Source organism: Labeo rohita, chromosome 14 (genome assembly GCF_022985175.1).
Source record: "Labeo rohita strain BAU-BD-2019 chromosome 14, IGBB_LRoh.1.0, whole genome shotgun sequence".
NCBI classification, from domain to species: Eukaryota; Metazoa; Chordata; class Actinopteri; order Cypriniformes; family Cyprinidae; genus Labeo; species Labeo rohita.
This window is the reverse complement of record NC_066882.1, coordinates 23,127,738-23,148,122: the sequence shown is the minus strand read 5'-3', so window position 1 is coordinate 23,148,122 and position 20,385 is coordinate 23,127,738. Positions and strand designations below refer to the sequence as shown.

At 32.7% G+C, this 20,385-nt stretch overlaps 1 protein-coding gene across 1 annotated transcript in view; it reads right to left on the bottom strand.

The window, feature by feature from the left end:
* gabra4 (gamma-aminobutyric acid type A receptor subunit alpha4) overlaps nt 1–20,385 on the bottom strand; it is a 52,310-nt gene that overhangs the window by 8,998 nt on the left and 22,927 nt on the right. Inside the window, exon 8 of the mRNA XM_051127382.1 lies at nt 7,977–8,251. Coding sequence (XP_050983339.1) covers nt 7,977–8,251 — 275 coding nt within the window. The remainder of the gene's footprint in view (nt 1–7,976; nt 8,252–20,385) is intronic.

Genomic DNA, 20,385 nt, shown 5'->3' with positions numbered 1-20,385 from the left:
GAAAGCAATATTATGGAAGCCTGTGTCCACCACTGAATAAAAAAAAAAATTCTCAGAACTGTATGTTTTTAAGTCAGAACTGCCAGTTATAAACTCAAAGTTTTGAGAAATTAAGTCAGAATTGAGAAATGGGATTTTGTATCTTGCAATTCTGACTTTTTTTCTTGCAATTGTGAGTTTATATCTTGCAATTGTGACTTTTTCTCAGAACTGTGAGTTTTTATATCAGAATTGTGAGATATCAACTCACAATTGCGAGTTATAAAGTCAGAATTGCGAGATATAAACTCAAGGTTCTGAGAAATTTAGGCAAAATTGAAAAATGGGATTTTGTATCTTGCAATTCTGACTGTTTTTTCAAAATTGTGTGAAATAAACTCACAATTCCGAGTTATAAAGTCAGAATTGCGAGATATAAACTCAAGGTTCTGCGAAATTTTGCCAGAATTGAAAAATGGGATTTTGTATCTTACAGTTCTGACTTGTTTTTCACAGAATCGCAAGTTTTTAATTTAGAATTGTGAGATACAAACTTGCAATTCTGACCTTTTTCTCAGAATTGCGTGATATGAACTCGCAATTGCGAGTTATAAGGTTAGAATTGCGAGATATAAACACAAAGTTGTGAGAAATTAAGTCAGAATTGAGAAATGGGATTTTGTATCTCACAACTGTGACTTTTTTATCGCAATAGTGACTTTTTTTTTCTCAGAATTGCACGTTTTTAAGTCAGAATATATGATATGATATAAACTCGCAATTGTGAGTTAAGTCCAGTTTTGAGGGGAAAAAATACTGATATGTTTTCAGAATTGTGAGTTTACATCTCCCAATTCTGACTTTGTTTCTCAGAATTGCGAATTTATTATAACTTGCAATTGTGTTTATATCATGCAATTGTGAGAAAAAAAGTCACATTTGTCAGTGTATTACTAACAATTCTGACTTTAGAACTCACAATTTTGAGTTTATATCTCACAATTCTGACTTTATTTCTCAGAATTGCAAGTTAAGTCAGAATTGTGAGACACAAATTTGCAATTGTGAGTTATAAAGTCCGGTTTTTAAGGGGGAAAAATACTGATATATTCTGACTTAAAAACTTGCAATTCTGAGGAAAAAAAGTCAAAATTGTGAGTTTTTGTCTCCCAATTCTGACTTTCTAAGAATTGTGAATTTATTATAACTGCAAATAAGTTTATATCATGCAATTCTGAAAAAAAAAAAAAAAAAACAAACATCATATTTGTCAGAGTATTTACTCACAATTTTGACGTTATAACTTGTAATTGTGAGTTTATATCTCACAATTCTGACTTTTTTCAGAATTGTGAGATGTAAACTTGCGATTACGAGAAAAATGTCAGAATTGTGAGATTAAAAAGTCGCAATTACCTTTTTTAATTTTTTATTCAGTGGCGGAATGGCTTCTATACAATATAATGAATTATAGATGGTTTGAAGTTAAAAACATCCTAATGATAGATTTGTTTCTCACAAACACACAGCGTTTCACTTCACAAGATGTTAATTGATGAACTGGAGTAGAATGGATTATTGTGATGTTTTTATCAGCTGTTTGGACTTTCATTCTGACAGCACCCATTCACTGCAGAGGACCCACTGATGAGCAACAGATGTGATGCTAAATTTCTCCAAAGCTGTTCTGATGAAGAAACAAACTCGTCTACATCTTGGATGGCCTGTGGGGGAGTAAATTGTCAGCAAATTTTCAATCTTTTGTTGAACTGTTCCATTAAAATGAGCATTGACAGTAATTTCAAAACATTAAAGCAATCAGAGCTACAAAGAAACTTCACTATCAAGTAATATAAAACCCAGTTTTTGTTTAATAATCTTTTGTAAATGTGTTGATGACACTATTGCATTGCCACATCTGAGCTGCCAAACTTTTTTAGTGAGAAGACACATAAGGCTCTTGCAATAGCCTCTGAATCAAACTGGTCAAAGCAAATTCATAACCCATTTCAGGAAGCCATTTCAATGCAGCAAAAATAGCACAACTTTATTTTACATAAATAATATTTCTGCTTATACAATATGCATCACTGAAACTATTTTAAACGAGAGATCAGTATCCAAATGAAGTGCACCATGCAGCGAGCATGTGCCTGTAATGCGCGACTGAACAGACGTCACGCTCGCAGTAACGTTCGGGGCTGTAAGGAGCTTTTATGATCAGATGGTTTGCTGTTTGTGGGTGTATGGAGGAGGAGGAGGAGGGTGGAGCTATTCTATAAACAGCTTTTTTCATATAAACAAGGACAAGAGCGATGAGTCCACTGACTCCACTCAGTGTGTGTGTGTGTGTGTGCACAACTTTAACAGATCCCAATGATATCAAGGGAGGAGATTTTACACCAGGGGCTGATGGGAACTCATGGATGAAAGTGTATTTTTTATGAGTTTTCTATAAAAGTGTGGACTGTTCAAACATGTTAGTGACCTGTTTTCTGTGATGCAGCTTGAGTTTGTTGCATATATAGAATGATTTCTGAAAGATCATGAGACACTGAAGACTGGAGTAATGATGCTGAAAATTCAGCATTGCATCACAGGAATAAATTACATTTTAAAATATATTCAGATATTTGTGATAATATTTCACAATACTACTCATTTATTTTTTTTTTCCACAATGTGATGATTATTTTATTTACATTTATTTCATTCAATTCAAAATTTTACTTGTCAGTCCTAAATTAAACACTTTATATGCCACAGAATTCTTTTTTAAGCATATGAAATATGAATAGAAAAGACAGAGGTAATTGCGTGTGTTTTTATATACCGAGTGCTGTGCCATACATGAGATAAACACGTATGCTGGGATTATATTAAAGAGAGATCTATCTTTTTCTCACTGGACCTGATAGCCCAGTTTCACCCTGATATTTTTCACCATTTCCTCTGAGAAATGAACAGTTGGCAAAGTGTAATTGGTGTCTCGTGGTGTGTGGAAAATATGTTAGCACAAGCTGTGAGGAAAGACAGAAAGAGACTTAACACACCACTCTAAAAGACGTAAGCTGCGTCCAAATTCCTGTACCTTAATAGTATATACTAAATTTGATGAAGAACTTACTTGTTTGTTCATATACTATCTGTAGGTATGCATGAATTCAGTATAAATGCATTCCACTAGTGCTGTCAAATCGATTAATCGTGATTAATCGCATCCAAAATAAAAGTGTTTACATAATGTATATATATATATACATATATGTACCAACATATAAATATACACTGTACATACAAACTTTTATTTTGAATGCGATTAAACATGATTAATGACTTTTTTTCTGAGAAATTAAATCAGAACTGAGAAATGGGATTTTGTATCTTGCAATTCTGACTGTCTTGCAAATTTGACTTTTTTTCTCAGAACTGTGAGTTTTTATATCAGAATTTTGAGAAATCAACTCTCAATTCTGACCTTTTTCTCATGTATATACAAATAAATATACACTGTACATACACATATTATGTAAACAAACTTTTATTCTGAATGCTATTAATCGTGATTAATGAAGAGAAATGAAGTAAAAACTGAGAAATGGAATTTTGTATCTCGCAATTCTGACTTTTTTCTTTCAATTGCGAGTTTATATCTTGCAAATTTGACTTTTTTTCCTCAGAACTGTGCGTTTTTATATCAGAATTGTGAGATATCAACTCACAATTTTGACCTTTTTCTCAGAATTGCGAGATATAAACTCAAGGTTCTGAGAAATTAAGAAAATACTTGTTTGTTCATATACTATCTGTAGGTATGCATAAATTCTATATAAATGCATTTCCACTAGTGCTATCAAATCGATTAATCATGATTAATCACTTTCAAAATAAAAGTGTTTACATAATGTGTATGTATATATATGTATGACAGCACTAATTTCCACACATACTACATACTTTGACAGATGATCAGACGCACAAGAAACAACAACACTTTCTTGTCATGTTGTTAAACAAAAACTTTTTAACTACAAGAAACAACTTTCTTGGTATCTACAGCCAAAGAACCTCACAATATCCCCCATATTTTACAACTAGATCCTCAGCTCCAATGGCTTCATGGGATAGCAAATTGTCAAGATCAAATCTCAGCAGATGTAGTACTCGGAAGCAGGGATTGAAAAGGATTGTTGGGATCAAACCAATAATGCCGAGTTCACGTCATTCCCCTGATAATTTGTATACTATACTTATTTTTTTTTTCTGTCTCAGCTCTCTGTCTGTCTAGGAAAAGAACATTTTCTCTTCCGTTCTTTATTCCGGAACAGAAAAAACCTATTAAAGGGAACTTATTAATCCGTGGCCGTGCTGTGGTCAGCGTATACGTACACAGACTTAAACTGCTCCATATTGGGATTTTCTCCTAATGTCCCTTAATGGGTTCAGATCAAGCGTGTAAAAACCCAAGTGGGATATTTGCTTAGAATGAATTGCGCTCACTGATAATGCAGTTTATTTGCAAGCACCGTCTTAGAAAATACAAACCGCCAATAAGATGATACACATTTACAGATATTTAAAAACAAAACATAAAAATCCATTAACTTACACTACATTCAAAAGTTTGGAATAATTACGATTTTTTACTTTTTTTTATTAATTACTTTTTTTTAAAGGAGGCTCTTATTCTCACCAAGGCTGCATTTATTTAATCAAAAATGAAGTAAAAACAGTAATATTGTGAAACGTTATTACAATTTAGTAATTTAACGTCTTCAGTGTCACATAATTCTTCAAAAATCATTCTAATATGCTGATTTGGAACTCAGTTGTTATCAATTATTATTGGTGCTCAATTATAAATAAAGGGTATTATTATTAGTTTTGAAAACAGTTGTGCAGACTGATATTTTTTAAGGATTCTTTAATGATTAGATTTTATTCAAAATAAAAATCTTTTCAATATTTTTAAATGTCTTTACTGTCACTTTTGAGCAATTTTAATGCAGCCTTGCCAAATGATTTCTGAAGTGACAGTGAAGAGTAGAGTAATGATGCTGAAAATTCAGTTTTGCATCACAGAAATAAATTACATTTTTAAATATATTCAAACAAAAAACTGTTCTTTTAAAATGTAATAATATTTCACAATATTTCTCTTTTTACTGCATTTCTGATCAAAGAAATGCAGCCTTGGTGAGGATAAGAGACTTTCGACCAGTAGTATAGTTTGTAAAACTATGAAATTATGAAGCAGCACTAAACATTTGGGATGTGAGCACTGAAAAAATGCTGTGAATCCCCAGGGTGGATTATTTGTAACGTGTATGAAGTCGAACGTACAGTATTTCCTGCTGCGCTGAGCTCACTGACTGAGTCATACGAGCTCCGTTAACCTGCATCTGCTGAGACTTTCATATTCACTGTAAAGATCCCCATCCTTCCACACGGCAAACAGAATCGTGTGTTATGATGAGAAGACAGAAAGGGAGAAAAGGGGGAAGAGAAATATTGGTGATTTGAAAGGCTTACAGAGAGCCACCATTAGATAAGGTACATTAACATCTTTAACAGCCTGCGGAAATAAACGAGTAAAAAACAGGCCCGTAATACATCACGTCAACAGTCTGACAGACACACTCTCACTAAGTCTCACAGCTGTCAGCATGTGCCACTTCTAATCCGCCATCTCAGCTTACGCACCATATCCCAGCAAAAGACGAAATCCACAGCTCACATGCACACTCACTATGTGCTGTTCTATCATGCAATTCAACTAACATTCGATCTGCTGAACTTCCATGATGAAACTCTAGCTATGAATGGTCATTTTACTCAATTGAAAAGAAAAAAAAAAAAGACTTAAAGGATAAGGGATATTTCACCCAAAAATGAAAATGACCCCATGATTTACTCACCCTCAAGCCATCCAAGGTGTATACGACTTTCTTCTTTCAGATGAATGCAATTGGAGTTATATTAAAAAAAGTCCTGGCTCATCCAAGCTTTATAATGACAGTGAATGGGTGGTGAGATTTTAAAGTCCAATTAAGTCAATCTGAAGCAAATTAATGCATTTGTGTAAGAAAAATATCCATATTTAAAATGTTATTAATCTCTTTAATCGCTTTAACTGTCATATGCGCATTTACAGAGTTGAGAGTTGCATTCCAGTTTTGTTTACAGCAAAGAAAAAAACTAGTTTCCTCTTGGCTTACATTGAAATCCTCTGACATTTTTCTTTTACAAATCCCTGTTTTGTACATCTAATTCGTGACCCGTGTTTGTTATGATCTCTCCACTGCAATTCTGCATTTGTCCCGCTACTGTACATCATCCACTGAAACACCACTCTCTCGCGTGTACAACAGTTAGAGGAAGCTAGAGAATACAGTTTATAAAGTTTTAAATATGGATTTTTTTCTTACACAAACACATCATTTCACTTCAGAAGGCCTTTATTAACACCCCGGAACCATGTGGAGTACTTTTTATAATGGATAGATGAACTTTTTTAGACTTTAAAATCTCAACACCCATTCACCTCCATTATAAAGTTTGGAAGAACCAGGACGTTTTTAATATAACTCTGATTGTATTTGTCTGAAAAAAGAAAGTCAGTTAAACCCAGGATATCTTGAGGGTGAGTAAATCATGAGGTAATTTTCATTTTGGTGTGAACTATCACTTTAACTTAGTGTTATTCCTTCCTTAGCTCCCTTACTTTTTTTGTGATTATACATCATACTTTTTTTTATCTATACAAATAAAGTTAACTGAATAAAAGTTATAAATAAAAGCTAACTGAAATTATAAGATAAAACCTAGGGGCCTTTTTTGGGGGGTGAATCTAATGAAAACCTGTCATGAACAGGTCCAGTTCAAAATTCATCCCAAATCAAAATAAAATATTAATATGTAATCACATTTTGCATGAATAAAATTAAACCTATTTAATGTTAGCCTATTTTCTATTTCTATGACAATTTTCCACAAATTATCATGAATTTAATGTGTAAAAATGTATTAAATTAAATATACATCATATAATATTTTAATATTTTTGGGGATTTAAAAAAAAAAAAAACATTTTATTTAAATAAATTACTATTGTGAATCACTATAATTACTGTAAAAAAAATAAATACTGTAAAAAAATATACAGTTGAAACTAATGAGAATCACCACTGAGCATAAGGATAATAATGACAAAAAAACCCCTCAAATTACAAAAAAGTTAATGCTTTATGGTAATGATAATGTGGTTAACTGTCATGACAGTTTAAATTAATGGCTTATGAAATAGATTTCATTTGTTATGCAAAATGAAAAATATTGATTTTATTTTAATAATTACTTTAACAAATATAGTTAATTGAGTTCTCTTGCATTTTGTGTGCTGCTGATGAAAAATAGCAATTAAACTTGCCATAAAATACTAAACATAGAAACTGAAATACGTTGACAGACGTTGATCAGTTTTATTTGGCAGAATGATAATATACAGTTAAGCATCAATTATACATCTAATGCACATTTTGTTGCACCAACCCTGAAAAACCTTCCAACTTTTGTTGGTAAGTGAAAAGAGTTTTATTTATTTACTTTTTTATAAAAAGTTGCCAATGCATCCACTTTTTCTACTGAAAACGTATTTCACGCTTCTAAGTACCGATAAGTAGAAACCTCTCCAGAGGACCTGAAGGCAGCACTAAAGGCTTGGTGAGTAAAAGGAAATAATAATAATTAAATTGGCCAATGTGTCCACTTTTTCCATTGAAATGCCTTTCGAGCTTGTAAGTACATAGGAACCTCTCAAGAGGACTTGAAGGCAGCATGCGAACTGTGCAACGTGGAGCATTAATAATTGAATTGATGTACAGCGTAACAGCTATTTCGCACATTTTAAAACATAGCTCACCGCATGAAATTTTAAAGCCAGAACTGTGTTTTATAATGTATAAGTAGTCTTTGTAATGTGCGTAACATCATCTCACCTGTAGAACCTCCTCTGTGTCTTTTCCTTTGCCTGACGGTGTGGAGCTCTTGGCACTGGCTGCGGCGGCGGCGGCGGCTTTGGCCTGTTTTCTCTTTGCTCTCTCTGCTTGAACGTTGGTGAAGTAGTTCACAGCCGCAAACTCGATGAGAGCGGAGAAAACAAAAGCGAAACACACGGCGATGAACCAATCCATGGCAGTGGCGTACGAGACCTTGGGCAGAGAGTGACGAGCGCTGATGCTGAGGGTCGTCATCGTGAGAACAGTGGTGATTCCTGTGAGGAAAGCACATTGAAAATATTAACGACAATAACTAGGTTACTAAATTCCGAGTGCAAGTTTGAGCGTGCATATGAACGTTGGTAAATGTGTGCATGCAATTCTAAGTGTTTATGAACTCATGACCTGTGAACCATTTTATTTGATGTGCTTTTGATAATTAAGGTAGTCTGTGATTAAATGAGCATACTGCTTTTTAATAGCAATTTCTACTAAATGATAGTACATAATGTGAGTTTCAAAATCTTTATTGCTTATAACCAGGTAAATATGCTTCACCTCTGACTGGAAATCATAAATGCAAACAAACTGAGTATCACTCCAATAGTCCGTAAGTGCCCATTAGTGATTATGCCTTTATTCTCTTCTCATTTCTATCTACATTTCCCTCGGGAGTGTTTTAAAACTGACCATCGTACAACAGTGTAATTTGCTGAGAGTTTACCATCAAGGAAATCTGATGAGCAAAACTATTAGCGCCCCACCAGTTTACCACAAAAGTCCATAACATTACGCTAACAGAAGCAATGCGTTTTAAAGACACAATAAGGCATAATAAAACAATAATTCAAAGAAAGCCATTCTGTAGAAGAGATCTTTCACTTAAAGGTAAAAAGTTTACCCAAAAATGACATTACAGGCAATAGTGGATGCTAAATTTTTAAAATGTAAGCAAAAGCAATTAAAGTTTAAAAAAAATGTTTGCGTTTGCTCTCTAGACAGTGTTAAAATAAAGCAATAAGCCCCAAGAAGCCATGGTTTCCGTTTCGTGTCGTGCCTAACTGTTATGAATTCACTGTAAACCACCGCGTCATGGGGCATATTGCTTTATAAAACGCTTATTCCATATACGTAGTAAGGTTTCATAAAATAAAGTATAATGATATTAATAAAAACAGTATTCTTCCACCAAACAATGTAGTGCCTTGGAAACTGTTGTGGTTGCAACAAAGTGATTGCCAAAAAACACACAGAAGTAAACAAAGGTGTAAGTTTGTAGAGTAATTTAAAACCGCTTTGAACGCGGCTCGACCAATCAGAATCAAGGAACGGAACGTTTAAAACGGTTATCCGTTTTATAAGTTACTATTTACAATGCATTTTTGCGGCGTTGAGTAATGCCAATCACATACATATCTGTTGATTTCTTGGACACATTGTCCAATCAGCAACATTTTAGTTTGTCAGAATTCACTTAATGCTGAAAGTGTCTATTATTCTATTATAAGTGAAGTTTTGCATGCTTGTGAATGATCTCATAACTAAGTGCAGATCCGATGTAAATAAGAGATTTATTGTGTAGTTTAGAGAGCTTCACTGATTACATGACGATGAACTAAGATGAGTGATGCTTTTTAGTGATTTCTGCACTTTCTAGGCTATAATCTATTCAGAAATTTAATTAAAGTTTTTTTTTTTTTTTTTTTTTTTTTTTTTTTTTTCAGACATATACATGCTGCAAAGTTTCAGGAATGACCAGTGTTAGTTACTTTTAAAGGTAATGCATTACAATTTTGCGTTACTCCCTGAAAAAGTAACTAATTACGTTACTTAGTTACTTTTTATGGAAATTAATGTGTTACGTTACTTTTGCGTTACTTTTTAAATCTGAGCAGGGCTTGCTTCTTTGTTTTTACAATAAAACAATTCTAATGTAAAAGCCCTTTTACACCAAAAGTGAAATGAATTCACCTCAGGCTGAAAGAAAAGTAAATTTTTGCAGGAGATCACTCTTCAACTATAAAAAAAAAAAAGCACAAATGTTAGTGCATCTAAAGTGATTTTTGCTTATTAGTACGGTTCAATTGCATCATCGAAATTCAGCAGCAAAGATACTAGTTAATAAAATGGGATTAAACACATAAAAGATATTTGTTTTAACATATTTAATTATTGCAAGGTTGCGTCTGTTTTTATTCATTTTGAGGAATACTGAATCTGTTTTTTTGTGAGTGAGATGAGTTAATGCATGTTCACATTTAGTCTAGAATACAGTAACATCATGTTTACTCCCAATTTCCTGACAGGAGACTTGTCAATCAAGAAATGGGGAAAAAAGTAACTAGTGTTACTTATTTAAAAAAGTAACTCAGATATTTTCTTAAAAATTAAAAAGTAATGCATTACTTTACTAGTTACTTGAAAAAAGTAATATTATTACATAACTTGCGTTACTTGTAATGCATTACCCCCAACACTGGGAATGACATCCGCATGTTTATGCTGGATTTCCTGGCCAAATTTATACAGACAGCGTGCGTCCAGAGTGAGATCTAGTTCACGGACCAAAAGCATGTGTAAAATTTACTGAGATTGAGACATACATTCATTCCTGAACAGAAAGTTAAGGAATTAATGGCAAGCAATTTATGACAGAATATAGTCCCATAACTGATCATTTATTTGTATCTTGCCTTTAATAACAACGAAATGAGAAAAAGGCCTGCAAAATTTCAATGAACATCAAAGGCCGTGTGCACATTCTGGTTAAAAATAAAAGGCCATCAACTGACACTTAAAGGAGTAGTTCACTTCCAGAACAAAAATGTACGGATAATGTACTCACCCCATTGTCATCCAAGATGTTGGGGTCTATCTTTCTTCGACTGAACAAAGAAAGACTTGAGCATCTTGGATGACAATGGGGTGAGTACATTATCTGTACATTTTTGTTTTAAGTGAACTACTCTTTTAAAACAGGAAGCATTGCTGTTCAAATCAGCAGAAAGAATCAAAGTCACTCCACAGTTTAGTAAACATAGGTCCACTTAGTTGCATGCACATTTTGGATATCACATAAAATAACTCTGAATAGAAACGCGAAGATGCGCATAAATTCTAAAAATGTGCATAAAAAACTTATGCGCACAAGTAAACAGTATAAACTTTTTATCCGATAAGAAAAAATGTGCATAAACGACACTCTAAAAAATAAAAAACACAATTTGTTGAGTCAGCTTAAAATAATTTGTTACCCTGCTGCCTTAAAATTTTAAGTTCAGTCAACTAAAAATAAGTTTAGTCAACTTGAAATGTTAAATTGTACTAAGTAACAACTTAGATATTTGTGTTTGCTAAAGTTAACAGATGGGTAAGTAACCCAGCTGCCTTAAAATTTTAAGTTGATTCAACTCAAATATCTAAGTTGTCAGTATAATTTAACATTTCAAGTTGAATAAACTTTTTTGAGTTGACTGAACTTAAAATGTTAAGGCAGCCAGGTTACAAATTATTTTAAGTTGACTCAACAAATAGTTTTTTACAGTGTACGATGGAAACACGTTTACCGAATAAATCCCGCCATGCGCATTAAAAAGGTCATGTGACTTTTCCAAAAAGGTGATTATGGAAACTCATTGGAAGAACATATAGGTTCTTATTTATTTGAAAGAACTTTCATTTTTAAACTTAATGGGAACATTAGCAAATTGTACTGGTTTGCTTACATTACTTTTAAGTTTAACAAACACAAATATTAAAGTTGTCACTTAGTACAACTTAACATTTCAAGTTGACTAAACTTATTTGAGTTGACTGAGCTTAAAATTTTAAGGCAGCAAGGTAACAAATTATTTTAAGCTGACTCAACAAATTGTGTTTTTTTTTCCAGTGCACTAAGGAAAAAGAAAAGTACACTGTAAAAAATAAAAAAAAAACACAATTTGTTGAGTCAGCTTAAAATAATTTGTTACCCTGCTGCCTTAAAATTTTAAGTAAGTTCAGTCAACTAAAATAAGTTTAGTTAACTTGAAATATTAAGTTGTACTAACTAACAACTTAGATATTTGTGTCTGCTAAACTTAACAGATGGGTAAGTAACCCCGCTGCCTTAAAATTTTAAGTTGATTCAACTCAAATATCGAAGCTGTCACTTAGTATAATTTAACATTTCAAGTTGAATAAACTTTTTTTGAGTTGACTGAACTTAATATTTTAAGTTGACTCAACAAATTGTTTTTTACAGTGTAGTTACATTAAAAACTGATCACTGAAAGGTCCTTTGGAGAACCTTACTTGAAACCTTACATTTTAAAGAGTGAACAGGGAAAAAAGGTACATAAGGTCTTGATTTTATCCTTTAAGAATTGACTGGGTTGTGAAAAGACTTGACAAATAAAGGGATTTTTGAGGTCAATCGAAAAAGTAAGTTATTTTAGCAGTTGTTGCGACATTGTGCACTGGCGCTCGCAACAAAACGTAACGGAAACATTTTACTCCTTTTAATTTTATTATGCACATTTGCATTTTTTAACAGAAAAAAATTGTTTTCTGCACCTAATGATACACCACACAATGTTCAGCTGTAAGAACTTCTCCAAACATTCATTTCTGGTCCATCTTCTGTTTATTCGGTGTATTTAGTCATCCCGTGGGCCTGACATAAATGTTAGAGGTCAGATCCGAAACAAGATAGATTTCTCCAGCAGTAACACTTTGAACCACCAGGGGGAGTCAGGAATTCACTCTTAACCTGAATGTCTTAAGTTGGAAGCATTTCTCTCTCGGTGAATCTAAACCCTGCCACAGAGCAGTGAGCATGCCAGACGTGAGTCACACATATACACCGACACACAAATACACACAATCACGGAGGCAGCCAGTATCCCTTCTCCTCCCACACACACACAGAATCTCTCTCGACTCACACATACACCCACACGCACACGCTAATAAAACATAAGAAAACACACACAAACCTCTCGCACATCAAGCCAACCCCGCAACACAAGACAAACACGCTCTCCTACATCTTCTCTCTGTGTTCTTGAGTTTGCAAGATGTTAGAAATAAACACGGACATAAAAAGGCGCTTTCACACTATTAATTTGCTGCTTGTTGGTTGGCGTGACAGCTGTTTTCTGTCCACTTGAATTGAAACCTGTCAAGAACATGTCTGGGACGGATTTGAACTCAGAATCAAAATAATAAAAAAAGACATTTCACTTAAAATAAAACCTATTTATGTTGTTTGTATTAGCATTGTTTTCATAAGAATTGAGCACATTTGCACAATTCTCATTATCTTAATGCAAACAAAATTGTCATTACTGTAATGTGTAAAGATATTATACATGATGGTAGTATTTGTTGTGCTGATTTTTATGAAAACACTATTACAGTACTTTTATATTCTAATACAGTAAAAATACAACATTACTATACTACAGTAATCATGAAAATCATCTAAGAATTGCAAAAAACAAACAAAAACGTATACATTACAACAATGATAATTTGTGGGCCAAATGTGTTATTGTCATACAAATATTAAAAAAATAAAAACTACCTAATGGTCCAAAAAAAGGCTTTATATATTAAATAATTTAATATATAATTTCATATATTATTTAAATAAAATATGTCAAATAAAATAAATTATTTAAAAAAATGAATAAATGTTAAATAAATTTTGTAATATATCAAATTGTATTTACATAAAGTAAACATATTTAAATTAAAATACAAAAAAAGTGTAATACATGGAAGATACATGTAGTATAAATTTGTGGGGCATATGTTTAATTTTCATTAAAAAATGAGAATGGACATAAAATAGGCTTAATTTTCTTAATATTTCTTAATAATTGAAATTATCTCTTAATATTTCAAACTGTATTTAAATAAAGTACATATATTTAAATTAAAATACGAAAAAATGTAAAATAAAATAGGCTTTATTTTCTTACTATTTAAATTTTTAAATTATTTGAATATTATAAGAAATATATCTTATTTATTTTAATTGTAATTTAATTGTCATAATTGTCACTTTTTCCATGTTCGTAATATTTCAAATTGTATTTAAATAAAGTAATATTGAGAAATAATAACCTAATGGGCATAAAATAGGCTTCATTTTCTTAATATTTTCAATTGTAAATGATTGGAATATTATATTAAATATTTTATTAATTGTAACTGTTATTTAATTGTCATAATTGTATTTTTTCCATTTTCTTAAAATTTAAATTGTATTTAAATAAATTAAATATATTTAAATTAAAATATGAAAAATTATATTTCATCAATGATAAACATAGTATACATTTGTGGGGAATATTTTTGATTTTCATTAAAATATATTGAGAAATAATAACAACCTAATGGACAAAAATATTTGAAATCAGCATTTAATTGTCATTGTAATTGTTTTCCCTATTTTCTTAACATTTCAAATTGTATTTAAATGAAGTACATATATTCAAATTAAAATATGAAAAAAATACAATATAATATAGGCTTCATTTTATTAATATTCCAATTTTTAAACGATTTGAACATTATAAGAAATATATTTCATTTTTTTCATATTTTTTAAAATTAATTTTATTTTATATTTATTTATTTTAAATTATAAGAAAAAATTCAATTAAATGTAAATAAATAAAAAATAGAGTAGAATAGAATGGAATAGAATGGAATAGAATAGAATAGAATATTTGGGGTATGTCATAAAATGCATATCTCAAAGCTGCTCATTTCTGCAGAAAATGCCTTTGGTGAACAACATTCTTTGCATCTCTTTCCTCACACCTGCAGTAAACAAACACAAGTGCTTTTCCATGTATGTTAATTTTGTTAGTAACAGCAAAACGACAAAACAATGAATAAAACAGTGAAGTTAACATCTTCACCTGAGTTACCTAGCTACGGCGGTAAACAGGTGCCGCTAGTGCTCACGGTGGCCCTCAGACCTGCGGGGGCAGGCTGCGGGTTTCGCATCGAACTCGGGTTCAAACCAAATCAAATCCACGGTAAAACTGCCTATGAGATGAGCTCACAGCTCTGGAGAATAATCCACACTCTCTGGAAAACTTCACACGATCACAGCGCACTCACAAACGCCCACGTGCAGACCGATCTGGAACGATCAATAGGTACATCACAGGCTACATTTAGCCAGGGGTGCTGGATGTGTTTTGCACTGCCGAATCCACAGTGCTGTGAGAGCTTGCTTTAGTGCTCTTGTGCGACTGGCTGAGAAGAATGAGAGACCCCTGTCACCGAAATGAGCAAAGACAGATAATGGAACAAACAAAAGGGGTTACAAAGCAGGACACGACCTTCAGTAGAATAGAAAAAGTAACAAATTTAAAGTAAAAGACAATTCTGTCAATATTTACTCACTCTTATGTCAACCTGTTTATGTTTTTCTATGGTTTTCTGTGAACTTGGCAAGTGAAAATGCGCCATGACAGATTTGATGTCACTTACGCCAAACAACATTGGTTCTCACGTGTTCTGAAACCGATTACTATGTGTAAATATAAAAAAAAAAAAAAAAAACACAAATGAGATTTGAGAGCTACAGCAGAAGGCAATTTACAGCCCGTAATCATTCAAAATTTGATTTGTTCCACACAAAAAGCTCCCTTAATGACTACTTTTAGTGTTTTTGCCCTTTTATTTGACAGCACCTTTTCACTTCACAATATTTTTTTATTATTCACCTTTTTCTTGAGTAACCGCTGAGCGCCGGCATGACGGATTCTAACTTCTGTTAATCTAACTTCTGTTAGATTAATTCATTGACTGAATTAATTAACCTGAAACTTTTTCAATATAACTAAATATAAAAAGGTGTGCAGGGTTAAGCTGTGCTGTTGTTGACTGCTACAGTAACAGCAATAAGCTTAAGGAATTCCTGTAAAATACTTGTTTTGCGTAGCAGCAAATCTGTCCGTGTCCGGTGCTGAATGCCTTGTATAAATGATGATAAAAGAAATCGAGCATGGCTTAAATGCTTAAGTTAAAATACTGTGTTTGAAATAAAATAACATGTTAAAATTATGTGTACTCTTATCATTTTGTGGACAAAACCCTGATTGGGTGCTTTGTGTGCTCATATGTTATCAGTGCTCACGCCACTTCATGTCAACTACTCACTCATTAAAGTATGACACGTGAGTTACTGCAAAAAGTCATTGCGACACTATTAAGTAATAAAACTATGGCTCCATGTGCTTTTTCTCATATGTTTAACGTTATATTTTTGGCTTGAAAAAATTTGTTAATTTGACTAGAAACACCAGAGACTGGAAATGTAAAGCATTGTTTCAGTTCATTTTCATGTTCAGAAAAAAGGTGGATATCTTTAAATTTAATGTTTTCCACAGTAGAAAGAAAGTCAAACACATTTGGAATGACTTGAAGGTAGTAAATGATGAGGAAGTAATGACAGCATTAACATTTCTATGTGAACTATGACATATCTTTTTTTCCCTTTTTTTTTTTGGCATTGTTCGTTTTTTCATTATTCGAAAAATGACTATTTATATGCTTTTTAACCTTAAAACCTCAATCTCATTTTCTCTTCCAACTTCAAAATCACCCTACATCGCTGTTTTACCTTTTTTTTTGTAAAGGGCATTAGATCTTTGCACATTTACCTTGTAAACACTGGGTCTGTACTTCTGCAGCAATGTAGAGTGATTTTGAAGTTGGAGGAGAAAATGAGATGGGAATTTTTTCGACTTACCATAGTAACCAGTGTTGGGGAAAGTTACCTTTAAAAGTAATGCATTACAATATTGTGTTACTCCCTAAAAACTAATTACGTTACTTAGTTACTTTATATGGAAAGTAATGCGTTATGTTACTTTTGAGTTACATTCACGTTACTTTTTAAATCTGGGTAGGGCTTGCTTGGTTTATATATATGTATATATACATATATATAAAGTTCTATTATCTAAAAAGTTCTATTTTTAGCAAATGTAAAAGCCCTGGCTTTCACACCAAAAAGTGAAATGAATAAGCCTCAGGCTAAAGGAAAAATACATTCACGTCTGTACAGTAGAACACAGGAGAAGACGGTTTGACACTCTTCAGCAATAAAAAAATAAAGCACAAATGTTAGTTTATTTAAAGTCTTTTTAAAATACATAAGAGAAATTTGTGTTATTATATAACATATTGTTGCAGGTTTGCATTTCACTGTTTTAATTCATTTTGATGAGTACTGAATCAGTTTTTTTTTTTTTTCTGAGGGAGATGAATTAATTCATATTCACATTTAGAACTACAGTAACGTCATGCTTACACAACACACACAACGTCTCTGTATTTCCAATTTCTCTCAGCATTGGGACAGGAGACTTGTCAGTCAATAAATGGGAAAACAAAGCAAATGGCGTTACTTTTTTGAAAAATAAAATAAATTAATTAAAAAGTAATGTGTTACTTTACTAGTTACTTGAAAAAAGTAATCTGATTACGTAATTATTGTAATGCATTACCCCCAGCACTGCTAGTAACTGTATTGACATGGATTACACAGACTATGCATGCACATCACAGAGCTAGACAAGATGAGCATTTGAGGTTAAAAAGCATATAAATTGTACTTTTTTTTGGGAAAATAACCGATCGTTTCGCTAGGTAAGACCCTTCTTCCTCGGCTGGGATTGTTTAGAGCCCTTTGAAGCTGCTTTTAAACTGCATTTTAGACGTTGAAACTTGGGGCATCACAGAAGTTCACTATATGGAGAGAAATCCTGAAATGTTTTCCTCAAGAAACATAATTTCATTACGACTTAAGAAATTTGTTCTGGTTATTTGTTCTGGAAGCGAATTTCTCCTTTAAAAAATGGGTCGCCAGGATAATTTGAGGATATATGTAACAAAGTTCAAGATTCGGGGAGGAAGAAAGCAAAAAACCGACAGTTTAAACATTAATAACTAAATAAACATAAACAAAATGAAAGTAAGCGACAGCCACCTGACACAGAATCCACTGTGTATTTTCTCTGTTTTAGCAGTCAGCTGCTAGCTAGTAGAAAAAGTAACAAATTTAAAGTAAACGTTGACCTAAAAAGACAATTCTGTCAATATTTATTCACTCTTATGTCAACCTGTTTATGTTTTTCTATGGCTTTCTGTGAACTTGGCAAGTGAAAATGCGCCATGACAGATTTGATGTCACTGACGCCAAACAACATTGGTTCTCACGTGTTTTGGACCTGATTACTATGCGTAAATATACAAAAACACAAATGAGATTTGAGAGCGACAGCAGAAGGCAATTTCCAGCCCGTAATCATTTAAAATTTGATTTGTTTCACACAAAAAGCTTCCTTAATGAATACTTTTAGTGTTTTTGTCCTTTTATAAGATTGACAGCACCTTTTCACCTCACAATATATGTTTTTATTATTCACCTTTTTCCTGAGTAACTGCTGAGCGCCGGCATGATGGATTTCAACTTCTGTTTAGTTGCTCTCGACTTCCAGTCTCCATAGAAATTCATTAAAACAGGGTAAAAAACACTGACTGAATTAATTAAACTGAAACTATTTCAATATAACTAAATATAAAAGGTGAACGTAAAGAGTTGGGAGAATATCGGACGTTTATTAGTAGGCTATATTTTACCTGTGCATTCAGTTTTAAAGGGACAGCAGCCTATTTTAGTTGGTTTTGTCTCTGGCATTGATGTTAATCAAGCAAACAAAAGAAAGACAGAAAATCACGCACTGTTCTTGACTGAATCACTTTAGTAGCCCTACTAAAGATTAATCTAAATGTATTTATATAAATAATTTTTTTCTGAAAGAATGAAGAATGTGGTAAACAAGTTGTTATAAAGAATGCATAATTGGCCTATATACTGTAACCATTGGCATTTCATTGAAAAGAAGACCATGTTCTTGTTTCTTTATGAGAAGTGGTTTCATTTCATTTTAATAAAAAGGCATGCTGTGTGTCACAGCAGTTAAATCTGTGTTTATTATGATAAAACCTTAATATCAAACCTATACAATGAGTTTGGTAATTTAATAAAATGCTAAATAAATGCATTACACTGTAAATAAACCTATTCGATTTTAACCAATTAAATCTACTGTAGATTTCGGCGACTAAAATCTTATGATATTTAGTCGACTAAAACTAGACTAAAACTAAAACAATTCAGATAACTAAAATATGACTAAAACTATAAATTGAAAAATTACCACATGATTTACTTACCTTCAAGCCTTTCTAGGTGTATATGACTTTCTTTATTCAGATGAATAAAAGTTTTAAATATGGATATTTTTCTTACACAAAGGCATAGATTAGCTCCAGGAGGTCTTTATTAACCCCCCCGGAGCCATGTGGAGTACTTTTTATGATGGATGGATGCACTTTATTTTGCTTCAAAATCTCAACACCCATTCACTGCCATTATAAAGCTTGGAAGAGTCAGGACATTTTTTTATATATAATTTTGATTGTTTTTGTCTAAAAGAAGAAAGTCATATACACCTAGAATGGCTTGAGGGTACGTAAATCATGGGGTAATTTTCATTTTTGGTCGAACTATCCTTTTAAGTCTTCTTTTCTGAATAATGCATCAAAATAAAATGAGTTTAAGCTTAAAATAAGAAAAAAAAAATCTGTCAATGGGGTAAAAAACAACAACAACAACTTAATGTCTCAGGAAATTTTCCTTCCCAAGTAAATGCGTCTTGATGTAGGAATGTTTATATATTTGTACTAAATAACACAAAAATACTGAGTTCTTTTGCTTGTTTGTTTGTTTTACAGTGTATGGCATGGATATGAAAATATTGGTCTTCATAGGCTAATGTCCTCATGGTTCTGACATCATAACTTTGACTGTTTCTGATCCTGACCCATTTTTACATCTTAAACTGAAAAGACAAAAAAAACAGAGTAAATGCTTTTAATAAACACTCCCAAACTAATTTCAAACTACATTGTGCTAACAAAGGTAGTAAAAAAAACAGTAACAGAGCCATTTGGAAGCCACCATTCTTCCAAAATACACTAGAGCCATGTGTAGAGAAAGCGAAATATGGAAGCCATCCCAGAACAGATAAACAACAGATCATTGTGGTCTCCTGCTGCGTCCATTCTGAACATTGCACCGGCCATCAAAAACCCACTCTGTCATTACCCAGAAACCCCTTCACTAAGCACACTTCCATCTAGGACATGAAAATCCGCTCCTCTGGCCCAGGTCCAAGCGCACCGCTCTGTTAGTAGCCATCTGAAGGTGGGTCATTGTTACACTTTTCCAGTGGAGAATGAGAGCGTGCTATTCTCAGCATCTCTAGTGCCCCAGGTGAAGTGCGGAAGGAAACAGGAGGTGCGTGCACGAGTGTGCACGAGCATGAACGAG